The sequence below is a fragment of the Mandrillus leucophaeus genome, unplaced genomic scaffold (assembly GCF_000951045.1).
Source record: "Mandrillus leucophaeus isolate KB7577 unplaced genomic scaffold, Mleu.le_1.0 Scaffold1520, whole genome shotgun sequence".
Taxonomy (NCBI): Eukaryota; Metazoa; Chordata; class Mammalia; order Primates; family Cercopithecidae; genus Mandrillus; species Mandrillus leucophaeus.
In genome coordinates this window covers 216,106-229,292 of record NW_012101500.1, presented here as the reverse complement: position 1 = coordinate 229,292, position 13,187 = coordinate 216,106, and the positions used below count along the sequence as shown (strand labels likewise).

The 13,187-nt window shown below is 36.9% G+C and overlaps 1 protein-coding gene across 1 annotated transcript in view; it reads left to right on the top strand.

Moving 5' to 3' along the window:
* CHM (choroideremia (Rab escort protein 1)) overlaps positions 1-11,509 on the top strand; it is a 184,215-nt gene extending 172,706 nt beyond the window's left edge. The window contains exon 15 of the mRNA XM_011975228.1: positions 7,805-11,509. Within this exon, the coding sequence (XP_011830618.1) occupies positions 7,805-7,996 (192 nt within the window). The 3' untranslated portion in view covers positions 7,997-11,509. The remainder of the gene's footprint in view (positions 1-7,804) is intronic.
* The last annotated feature ends 1,678 nt before the right edge of the window (positions 11,510-13,187 follow it).

Here is a 13,187-nt window from a genome sequence, read left to right as displayed (position 1 = left end):
TTTTTCTATGTAGCTTCTACAAAGCTACTTTAAGTATACTTTAAATACAGGATCAGGTATTTTCACTTTCTTGAATAAAATGTTGAATTACAGAGATTTTTTTATGAGTTCCATTGTGGGAATAAGGATAGAAGATGCTAAAAATACATATTCATAAATAAGAATTTATAATGCCAGTATTCTAAAGAAACATTGTTTCTGATTTAAACAGTTGAACCATTGGTATATTATTTTGAAATACATAAATTATTTTTCTTGATAAACAGTCATTTCAAGAAGGTTGTAACTAGTAAGTCATATAAAATTAATTTTACAGTAGTCTTAATGCATTTTTTTAATCATAGAAAAGAAGTTATAGCATAGTTTTACATAGTTAACATGATTCCATTAATGTTTTGACACAAGTTCATGTCCGAAGAGCTACCATTACTGATGCTGAGGTCTATCGTAAAGTAAGGTGGAAGTTTGTGATAGCCATCCTGGTCAGGGCTATGAAGAGGCACAGACTGATACAAGCTGCTAAAAGTGAGCCATGATTCCATTAAGCTGAATATTGATATGTATATATAAATATACTTCTTTGCCCTGGACAGGACGAAAAAAACAGAAAATATTTTTTGATGATACATTTCTAAATTTTTCACAGGTAGAACTGGCACATCTGTCCATTAAGTCAATAAATGGGTAATTTAACATTGTTCTAAGACCACAGATGGAACTTTCGTTCCTACCAGTGGCAAGGATCTTATAGTAGCAAATGTCCTGGTTGAGCCTGTAATCTAATTTTGAGTCGTGGTAGCAAAGCTATGTCTATGATGAATATACAAACATCTGCAGTTTTTTTCTGGAATTCTGGTTTATTTTCTTCAGTGCCTGATGGTGATCCTGTATAATTATATTCAGCCAGTGACACCAAACAAAAGCAGAAAGTCACATCCATCTCTCATCCATCATTCATTCTATTAGTTTAGTAAGAACCCAAGATGGCTGAAGATCTGCATTTATAGCTTGAAATGATCAAGTCATTTTTACTTTGATGTTCTAATTTTTTGCAAGTAGAAATTACCAACAAGTTTTTAGCAAGGTAGCTTAGGTCATTTTTATCCCTGAATGAACTTTAATATTTTTTAACCAAAAAAATTTAAGTAAGGGCTTATAATACAAGTACTAATGTATTCTAAACATCCGAACTGCATGCTAGAAGATTATAATTGAGGGATAATTTTATCATGAGGTCATTTGCTTCTCAAGAAGATAATCTTCAGAGGTAACATGCTGTAACAGTAGAAAACAGTACAGTGCTAATTTTGGTACTAATTAATATATGCTGTTAAATGTAAGCAGTTTTAAATTTGTTGTATAGCTTTTAGTCTCATCAATTTTGGGGGAAATATTATGATGCCTACTTTTAAAGAGCATTGACAATATTTATAAATAGCTTGTGTATTCAGATAAACTGCATGCTAATTCCTGTGTATCAGCCTGTAATTATGTCAATCACTAATTGGCGATTTCTGGTGATTGGTATTTTCCAAATGAAGATTATCCATAAAGGCTCTCAGAATATCACCTAGACTTTGCTTATGTAGACAACACAAGCCCATGCAGATTTCTTTATTTTAAAAAAACAAATGAAATACTTCATTTTACCAGTTGGCAAGGTGACATCTTTTCTTATTTGTAAAATGTATAGAGGTTGAGTAATGTAAACTTGACACTCTTGTGTTCATAGGGAACTATTTGTGATTTGAAGATGCACCAAAAACATAAAGTGATATGTCTGTAATACCCCCAAGTTCAAATTGTTTGCTCCTGGCCTCCAAGACATTCTCTATTGTCACCACAAAACCAACCTAAGTGATAGTTGCGATTCTTTCTATGACTTGCTCATTTTTGTATTTTATGTTGCTTCAGATTTGTTTTTATTTGTCTGAAACTGACATCTGAGATATCTCTTTTTCTTGGCAGATGTTGTGTACCATTTACCCAAACATACTGATGGACAGTTCCGTAGTCCTCATTCCCAAGACATTGATGGCTTACTCCTTCAGGAGCCCCACCCTCTAGGAGATGTCACTACCATGGGAACAAGAATAAATAGTACCATACTCTTTGTATTTTACTTCAAGTATAAAATGAGTTACATTGGCTGATGTTGGGCTGGACTGGCAACCTAACCTCCATTTAGAACATGGTTTTATGGACAGATTAGCCAGTCACTTACGACGTTTGATACACAGCCCATTATTAAGTTGAGAGCTAGCTGTATAGATTGAACTATCAGGTTGTTCACATACTGTAGTACCGTTTCTTTTCTCATGCCTTTGAGAGAGAGAGGGCAGTTTTAGATGTCATATTTTCTGTAGCTGCCATTCATTTGAGCACTTTCTATGTGTCAGATTCTATCCTTGGCATCTCATATATATTATCTTATTTTGTCCTCAAAACAATCTTGCAAGATAAGTATTTGTGATATCCCCATTTATAGATAAGGAAGCTACATCCTAAAGGGGCTAAATAACTTGTCCAGAGGTCACATAGTTAGTAAGTTCTTGAGCCAAGAATTAAACTCAACTCCTTTGGATCCCAGTGCTTGTACACTCGCCCATTGAGTGTTATATGCTACTTTCAGCTTATGAGTAGGCCTACATCCTAAAAACATTAAAGTACTATATTAATGAAATGTTTATTTTTGTTTTGTGTTGATGTATGTTAACTAAACTTATAAATATTTTAAATAATTCACTTTGTTCTATCCGTACATCCCAGTGTGAGCACACCAAGTTACAATATAATTAGCACTTTCCAATTTTTTAACCACCTGAAATTTTTTACCCTTTGAGCTAACTTCTGGCTTAAAGGTGAAGAGGATGAAAAGTTGCCAATTAACTATTCTGTGCTTAGAACTAGGTTTAGTTGGCAAACAAAATGCAGCAGACCAAGAAGCATTAGATACACTTTCCAGAGCATGGCAGTTGACCCTAAGAGGTTCCAGCAGTTAGAGAGAGGAGAGATTTGGGAAGGACTGGAGTCCGGCTATAGGAAATTGGCATCAACAAGGGCCAGGGCAGATGGGCTAAAGGTGGGAGTTTCATAAGCAGGTAGAACACAAAGAAGAGTGGTGTGGCAACTGGCAACTGGTGCTAATCTTAGGAGGCGGGTGGTGCACGACAAGATGTATGGAAGCATATGGTGTGGGATCCAGCCACAGAGATTGGAGTTAAGGGTAAAAGCTATTCTGTGGGAAGGAGGCAAAAGGGAGACAAGGTGTCAAACACAGAGGAATTGGCATAGAAGTAAAAGAATTTATAGTAATTATTATTATATTTATACTTAATATTTGTATTAAATGTTACTGACATTCTATTTTATGCCAAGGCACTAAGGATCGAGTTGACTAAAAGTGTTTGTCATCCTGGAGGAATCACTGTCAGGTAAAGGAGAAAAGCATGTAAACAAATGACAGTGTAGTGTGGTATATGTACTAATACATCCAAAGTCTAGAAATAATATAGAGGAGCAATGAGCCCAATCTCGGAGTCAGAGAACCTTACAGAGAGGGGTATAATAGATGAGTAGTAATTCTCCATCTAAATCAAAGACAGTAGAATTGAAACATTCTGGGTGTAAAGAATAACATTGGTACCAGCCCAGTATGTAAAAAATAAGTATGGTGTATTGTTTCATACAAATAAACAGGTATTAGTAAATCAAGAAGTCTGAGAGATGCAGGCTAGATGAAGTGGTATTTGATAAGATCAGAGAAATTAGGCCTGAAGGGTTTTATTTTCTATAGTAGGGATCTTGGATTTTATCCTATTGGTGATGGGGAGTCATTGAAGAATTTTAAGCCAAAAGTTGAATAAACAGAATTTTATTTTCCATAGACCCATCTGAGGGTGACATGGAGATGGATTATATGGGCGGACTCTAGAGGCAAGGAGACCAGTCCAATTCCGAGGCTATTGTAGTTGTCTGGTTGAAAGATGGTGCATGTCTGGGCTATGTCAGTGGGGAAGGAGCAGATGAAGTTAAGAGATAGAAGATAAAATTGATAGAATTTGATGATTGTTTGCATGCCAAGTGTAAAAGGGAGGGAGAACTTTTACAGATAGTAAAGATAAAGATGTAAGACAAAAAAGACCATTAGGGGAACGGAAGTATGAGGTAATGGCTTTGTCTGACCTAGATCCCGCTTCTACAGGGACTGTGTTTCTAGCAAAGGAGTATGGTGAGTTCCCGGGATGGAGAGCAAAGATAGGCATCTGTAATGTTTAATTTCCAGATAGCCACAATAAAAAATGCAGTTAGCTATAGTTACCATGCTGTACATTAGATCCCTAGAACTTATAACTGAAAGTTCATACCCTTAAACCAACAGCTCTTCACTCCCCAGCCCCTGGCAACCACCCTCAACTTTTCTAGATTCTACATATAAGTGAGATCATATGGTATTTTTCTTTCTGTGCTTGGCTTATTTCACTTAGCATAATGTCCTCCAGGTTCATTCTTCTTGTCATAAATGACAGAATTCTTCAATTCAAATTTGACAAGAGAGCAGATTTTAAGTATTCTTACTAGAAACACACACACACACACAGTGGTAACTATTGGTAGTGATGGACGTGTTAACTTAATTGTGGTAATAATTACACAGTGTATATCAAATGACCTTGTACACCTTGAATATAAATAATTTTTGTCAATTAAGTATTTAAAAACTTCAAAGAAATTGTCTATAGCAATTGGCGTGTCCAAAAACATACCCTTGAAGTTTTTTTTATTCTGTTACCCTGTCATACTAATAAGTTCAGCTTAAATCTTGACATTTTTACTTATGTTATTATTAGTAATAATGAAAATAGCTACCATATATGTTGGCTTAATCTCTGATATTTTATAGATAAGGAAGCCAAAGCTCAGAAATTGAGTAAGCATTCCCCAAATCACATAGCTGCTAAATCGTAGAGCCAGTATTTTTACTGAGGCTATCTTTTCAAAACTCACGTGCTTAAACAAGTGCTGTAGTCCTTAAAGTCCAGGAAATGGGAATTATATCAGAAAGCAAATAGTTGAACAAACAGTGAAGCGTTTTCTTCATTTGAACAGTGACTTGTTAAAATTGCTATATGCTAAATTAGACTGTACCAGTATCATATATAGGCTTGTATTAGTCTGTCCTCACACTGCTATAAAGATACTATCTGAGACTGTGTAATTTATAAACAAAAGAGGTTTAATTGACTGACAGTTCCTCATAGCTGGGGAGGCCTAAGGAAATGTAAAATCATGGTGGAAGGCAAAGGGGAAGCAAGGCATGTCTTTCATGGTGGCAGGAGAGAGAAAGCGAAGAGGGAACTGCCAAACACTTTTAAACCATCAGATCTTGTGAGAAGTCACTATCACGAGAACAGCATGGGGAAAACTGCCCCCATAATCCATTCACCTCCCACCAGTCCCTCCGTAATACTTGTGGATTACAATTGCAAATGAGATTCCGGTGGGGACACAGAGCCAAACCGTATCATTCTGCCCCTGACCCTCCCCAAATCTCATGTCCTTTTCACATTTCAAAACCAATCATCCCTTCCCGACAGCCCTCCAAAGTCTTAAAACTCATTCCAGCATTAACTCAAAAGTCTATGTCCAAAGTCTTATCTGAGACAAGTCAAGTCCCTTCCCCCTATGAACCTGTAAAATCAAAAGCAAGTTAGTTACTTCCAAGATACAATGGAGTATAGGCATTGGGTAAATGTCCCCATTCCAAATGGGAGAAATTGGACAAAACAAAGGGGCCATAGGCCCCATGCAAGTCCAAAACCCGGCCAGGCAGTCATTAAATCTTAAAGCTTCAAAATCTCCTTTGACTCCAAGTCTCACATCCAGGCCATGCCGATACAAGGGCTAGATGCCCACAGCCTTGGGCAGTTCCAACCCTGTGGCTCTGCAGGGCATAGGCACTGTGCCTGCTTTCACAGACTGGCATTAAGTGCCTGTGACTTTTCCAGGTGCATGGGGCAAGCTGTCAGTGGATCTACCATTCTGGGGTCTAGAGGACAGTGGCCGTCTTCTTACAGCTCCACTAAACAGTTCCCTAGTGGTGACTCTTTGTGGGGGCTCCAAGCCCACATTTCCCTTCAGCACTGCCCTAGCAGAAGTTCTCCATGAGGGCTCTACCCCTGCAGCAGACTTCTGCCTGGCCATCTAGGCGTTTCCTAACATCCTCTGAAATCTCTGCAGAGGCTCCCAAACTTCAGCTGTTGTCTTTTGTGCACCCTCAGGCCCAACATCACATGGAAGCTGGCAATGCTTGGGGCTTGCACCCTCTGAAGCAACAGCTCAAGCTGTACCTTTATTCCTTTTAGCCATGGCTGGAGCTGGAGCAGCTGGGATGTAGGCTATCATGTTCCAGGGCTGCACAGAGCAGTGGGGCCCACCCAGCCCACAAAACCATTTTTCCCTCCTAGGGAAGATCTCTGACATGCCCTGGAGACATTTTCCCCATTGTCTTGTCTATTGACATTTAGCTCATCGTTGCTTATGCAAATTGCTGTAGCCAGCATGAATTCCTCCCCAGAAAATGGGTTTTTATTTTCTCCCACGTGATCAGGCTGCAAATTTTGCAAACCTTCATGCTCTGCTTCCCTTTTAAACGTAAGTTCCAATATCAGACCATCTCTTTGTGAACACACATGACTGAGTGCTTTCAGAAGCAGCCCGGTCACCTCTTGAATGCTTTGCCGCTTAGAAATTTCTTCTGCCACATACCCTAAATCATCTTTCTTAACTTCAAAGTTTCACAGATCTCTAGGGTGGGGACAAAATGCCACTAGTCTCTTCGCTAAAGCATAGAAAGAGTCACCTCTGCTCCAGTTCCCAATAAGTTCCTCATCTCCATCTGAGGCCACCTCAGCCTGGACATCATTGTCCATATCACTATCAGCATTTTGGCCAAAACCATTCAACAAGTCTCTAGAAAGTTCCAAATTTTCCCACATTTACCTTTCTTCTTCTGAGCCCTCCAAACGATTCTAACCTCTGCCTGTTACACAATTCCAAAGTCACTTCCACATTTTCAGGTTATCTTTTAGCAGTACCCCACTCCTGGTACCAATTCTGTGTTAGTGTCTCTTACACTGCCGTAAAGATACTACCTGAGACTAGGTAATTTGTAAACAAAAAAGGTTTAATTAACTCACAAGACCACATGGCTGGGAAGGCCTCAGGAGAGTTATAATCATGTCAGAGGGTGAAGGGGAAGCAAGGCACATCTTACTTGCTGGTAGGAGAAAGAGAAAAGGAGGAACTGCTAAATACTTTTAAACCATCAGATCTTGTGAGAATTCACTATCACAAGAACAACATGGGAACAGTCGCCCCCATAATCTAATCGCCCCCTAACATGTGGGGATAATAATTTGAGATGAGATTTGGGGGGGGACTCAGAACCAAACCATATCAAGTCTCTATAAGATATCATATAAGCAATATTAAGGCAATTGTATTTCTTTCGATATATAGAATGAATGTGTTTCAGTTCTCAACAATCTGAACACTTGATAATGAACCTGATGAGATACTACCATACTTGAAGTGTTGACCTGAATACATGTATAGAATTAAAGGGAGAAGTCGTAGAATTCTGAAAACAGACTTATAGAAGTTCATGTATTCTGATAAAGTACTATAACCTGCTTAAGGAAAATTTTAAGGATAACACTTAATTGTTTTTAGTTAATGCCAGAAATGCACACACATTTTAAACCGATTTCCAAAAACGATTTATGTTTTCTTCCTTGGCCAGGCTGAAACACTTTTCCAGGAAATCTGCCCCAGTGAAGATTTCTGTCCCCCTCCACCAAATCCTGAAGACATTGTCCTTGATGGAGACGGTTTACAGCCAGAGGCTTCAGAATCCAGTGCCATACCAGAGGCTAACTCAGAGACTTTCAAGGAAAGCACAAACCTTGGAAACCTAGAGGAGTCCTCTGAATAATGGATATACACCGAACTGGATACCCAACTTTGGAAATTTCTACTGGTCTCAGAGTCTACTTGATAGAAGGACTGTTTGAAAAATGTTAGAAAGCAACAGCAATTATAAGGCAAAATAGGTAGTAGAAATCCAAAAGGGGATTTTCCTTATAGAGGACGTTACAAGAACACACAACACTTACAAAGCACATTGACTTGCTCATTTTGAATACCAAACTTGTGTGACTAGCAGATGAAAATTATAAATCAATTGATTCTCAGGAATGTAACTGTGGATATGAAAGTGATCCTATGCATTGTTAATAATTCCGTGGTCTTAGGACAATTTTGCTTACCACTATGGATCTTTGTTTGAAAGCCACATTTTCAGAACCAGCTCACATATTTTCTTTGGTTATTTGAATTATATTTTCTTTATGGACAAGAGCATCATAGCATAATGATAAAAACATATAGAAAAACTAAAGTATCATGATCTAGATAGAAGCCTGTATTTAGAATACAGGTTTGTTTTGTTTTGTTTTGCTTTCTATGTTGAGAAGCATTGAAAATGCTAATACAAAGGTGTTTAGACATTGTTAAGAACAAGTCAGTAGTGTTTTTTAGTATAAGTAGTGATATTTGTTTGTAAATTATTTACATATTGGGAAAGGTCAATAATGAAGAAGTGAAAGAATGGAAGGAAAGGTGTGGATAGGCTCACTGATATTTGGATGTTCTGTCTGTCAAATAACTAGAGTATTAGGCTAATTGTCTACAGACCTAATTTAATCTTGGCTGTCCTTCTGATGATATGTGGTAAATTGTTTAATTTCTGAGCCTACGTTTCTCCATATATAAAGTGGAAATAGTATTACTATGCCTACTGTATGAGAATGGTTATGAAGACCAATGCAATGCCATGTTTAGAATGGGTTTGCCAGAAGAAAAATCATTTTAGAATTTTCCCATTGACTTGATGAATCTCAGAAGTCTCATGCAGGAAATAATTGCTTGTTGTCAGTCAACAAACGAAATAGATCACAGCATTTTTATTGCATTAAGCTTTTTAAATGAAAATGTCTTTTTAAAATTAGTATTTTATATTCTTACATACAGACCAGTAAAAATAGTAACAAGTAGAATTGTGGTTTTGAAATATTACTAAGAAAAACACTCTATAAATTGTTAATATTCCTTTTCTGGTAGGTAAACCTGCAACCACCAAGGGCTCCAAATTGTGTATGACAGTTGGCAAGCCCTAAAATACACTCTACATAAAAATGTTAGGGTTGCCTCTAATCCCAGCACTTTGGGAGGCTGAGACGGGCAGATCACTTGAGGTCAGGAGTTTAAGACCAGCCTGGCCAACATGACGAAACCCCATCTCTACTAAAAATACAAAATTTTAGCTGGGTGTGATAGCGGGCACCTGTAATCTCAACTACTTTGGAGGCTGAGATAGGAGACTCACTTGAACCAGGGAGGCGGAGGTTGCAGTGAGCCAAGATTGTGCCACTGCACTCCAGCCTGGGTAACAGAGCAAGACTCTATCTCAAAAAAAAAAAGAAGTTAGGGCTGTACATAGGCAGCAAACCAAGCTACAGTGACGTTGCCTGTATTTAAATTTTCTCAAATGGCCAAGCTCTGATGGTCTACTTTATTTGAGTAATAGTTTAGACTTACAATTGCCTGTAAATAAACAAACAAATGCACTCTTAGTTTTTTTGTTTTTTGGGTTTTTTTTCCACAAGATCTGGCCTATATTGTCTGTCAGGAAGCCATGGCTCCAATGTAAAGTACATAGTTCTTACATACTTCAACTGCAGCTGGTCCCTGACCTCACCAGGTTTCAGAGATGTTCTTAAAGGAAGCCAGCTGTGACAGGTCACAGATTCATGGGAAATGGAAAGAACCAAGGAACGTAGCTCTTGCCTCACCTTTCTACCCACTGCAGATGTAGTTCAAGCCAGAATAATGGAAGAACTTAACTTACTAGCCTCTCAGGCTGCTCCTATCCCTACCTCCCAGTGTACAGCCCCTCCCCATCTCTTTAGTCCCCTTTCCTTCGCTTCCCCTTTTATAATGTCACATAAATCAGGGACAGTAGGATCACATTGTAACCTACTTTGTCACAGGGATTCGATTTTTCTTACATCAAATCATGTTTCCTGAAACCCAGCTGGGGCATATGCACTCAATGTCTAATACATACCTATTAATGTACCGGGTATTGGCCTTGCCCCTGAATATCAGCAATATATTATAAAAGATTCCAGTAGATGAGACGATTGAGTCTGAGTACAATTGCAGTAAATTCTGCCAATAAAGATATTGTACTGTTACGGTCTTAGAGTTAAGGCCACTTGAATGCAGTATGCACATTCATGTAAACAGACAATCAGGGTAGGCCTAGAATAACCACAAAAATTCTATTGGCCTTACTACAGCCGCCTATGTGTAGAACAATGGAGGAGATAGTTTGTGGTCCATTATTGTACCCTGTTTCATCCATTAGCCAGCATCAGAATCTCTCTTTCAGGTCTTTTATTAAATACGATTGAAATGTTTAAAAGTTCCTGAACATGATTCGTGATGATTAAAATATCATATGACTGATAAAAGACTTCAGGAACTTCAGATATTACCTGTTGCCTCAAAATGTAACAGAAATTATTCTTAGAGCTTTCTTTTTAGCTATCCTAATTACTGCAAATAAATATTTGTTCTTATAGTTTTAAATCTAAAAGAAAAATCTTTTGGTTTTGTTTTAAAACCTTAAACTTGAAGTCATATTAATAAAATTAATATATTGTACATAGTGGAAAATTTTCAGTAGCTAATTTAAAATTTCAAAAAATGCTATTAAAGAATTTTGATTCATATATTTAAACTTTTTAGTTATGCATGCTTCTTATTAACCAAAAATGATAATACCATTCAGTTTAGTGAGCAGTATGAGAACCAATACCTAATCCTTATGTTGCTGTTGTATATTTTCCTAGTGGTGTTCCTGCTCCGAAAAACATACACTGTATGTGTATACATACTTGTGTATATATAAAAGGTCAATTTATATATTTTTCTATAGGAAAATGGAATAACAATTTCCCTACCTCCCATAATATGTATTTGTCCATATTAAAATAGCCACATTGATGATAATTTCTAGAACTAGTTTCTGAGATTGTCAGCCCTTTGTCTAAAATAATGGCAGTATTAATGATTGACTTCTGTCACTGCCATAGTTACCTGGATTGGCAGCCTTAGTAGCCTTTGTCTAAAGTCCTAAAGAGTTCCCAAAAAATGTGTTGAAATTTAATTGCTAAATAGTGGTTGGTGATTCTTTACATCAGGAATTGTAATAATTTTCTTGCAAATAAGTTATTTACTGCTATTGATATTGAAGAATTCATCTTTTACTCAGTTAATTTTATTATATGTATTTCAAAAAGCATGAATATATGATTATTCATAAATTGTACACTTTAACAGTAAGTTTTCAAAGGAAATAAAGACTTTTAAATCCTTTTCAGGCATGGGGTCATATTTTGTAGTACTTACATCTTTTATATATGCCAAGAAGTTGAAGATTGCCTTTAACCTGATTTATGTTTTAATATTAGTCTAGTATGTAAATAGTTAATTGTCAAGCTGTATATTTGGTTTTGTTTTTAGGCATCTGCCAACTGTGTTAAGTTTGTGAGAAAGGCAATGAAATAATATAGGGCGTGAGTTACTTTACAAACTGTTCTAGATGCCAACATTAGTGCCAATATCAAACAAAGGTGAATGAGACCTTTTTCTGTTTGGAATCAGTGCTGTAGAGGCTGTGCAGCATGGGCTATGAATTTATAGTACATTGATTGCCTGCAGACTGTTTTCACATCTCACTTACATGATGAGAATCTGAAAGGTGTTTCATATCTGCTTGGTAAATGAGAACCTGAAATGTTTTTCTTTAAGGGGTTTGAGTCCCCAGCAACTCATTTGCAACAGACAAGAGACTGCTGATGTTCTTTTTATGCAGAAATTATTCAATAAACTATGATTTGCTATTGAGTCAAATAAAGCAGACTGACACTTTTTGTCAATTTCAAGTAGTTTCTAAAGTTCCTCAGTAAGGAGACATTAAAAAGATAACAAGACTCTCAAAACTGGCGGTTTATCTGTGAGATTATTAATTAATCAATTTTAAGAAAGATAAGATTAATTGAATTTTTAAATAAATAGCTGTATTATCCTTCAAGCACCTTGAAACTCATACAATATTCACACTTAAAAAAAAAAAAAATGGTTCCAGATGTTTGAATTTTCTTTAATGATGGCTGTTTAAAAATACTGATTAAGTGATTTAACACTTAGTATCCCAAGTCACATTTTGAAGGCCACTTTTCTTTCCATTGATGCACAATTTAGCTTTGGGGCTGCAATGAGATACCCTTGTGGTGTAAGTTGCCACGTCTGCTCTTTCTGATGATGACTCCTAGGACAGTATGACAGGTAATCATTAGAACCTGGATCCTGGTAGACTGTAGGGTCTTTTTGGTCTATCGTTGCAGGGGGATTTATGCTTGTAACTCCTATTAATGTTAATAGGACTTGCATGTGCAAATCTTCCTCCTGTCAATGAGACAGTCGACCCCAAAAGAAACATTCTTTAGAGGTGGACACTGTAGCTGATCTAGAAGCCTCAGTGAATTGTCCTATTTAGGATTTTTATGTGTGGGGGAAAAAAAATGGAATGAGTGTACCAGCTTAGCAGAGTATTTTCTCCAGAGCTTGGAAAGATGAAATGCTAGCACTTAATTTTCTTATTTCCATTTCTAAAATATGTTAGAAACTACTGCTCTATGTGTACTATTAACATAGCATTTTTTTCTCTTATTTTTAAAAGTAAAATAATTTTGCCCAGGGTTGTGTTGAAATCACATTTTAATATGTTAATACTATCCTGAAAGTTCTGGAAATTAACATTTTAAAGCTATATAATAGGATCCAGTCTCATAACAATCAAGGAAATGCAGACAAACCCAGGGGATATATTTTGCTTATCAGGTTGGCAGAATCCCAAATACTGATAATAGCCAGAGTGGTAAGGACGTAGGGGAAAAGACACTCTTACATGTGAATAAGAAAGTACATAAATAGGTTACAGCCTATTCAAAGGGCAATTTGGCAGAACCTGTCAAAACTTTTTTTTTTTTTGCAGA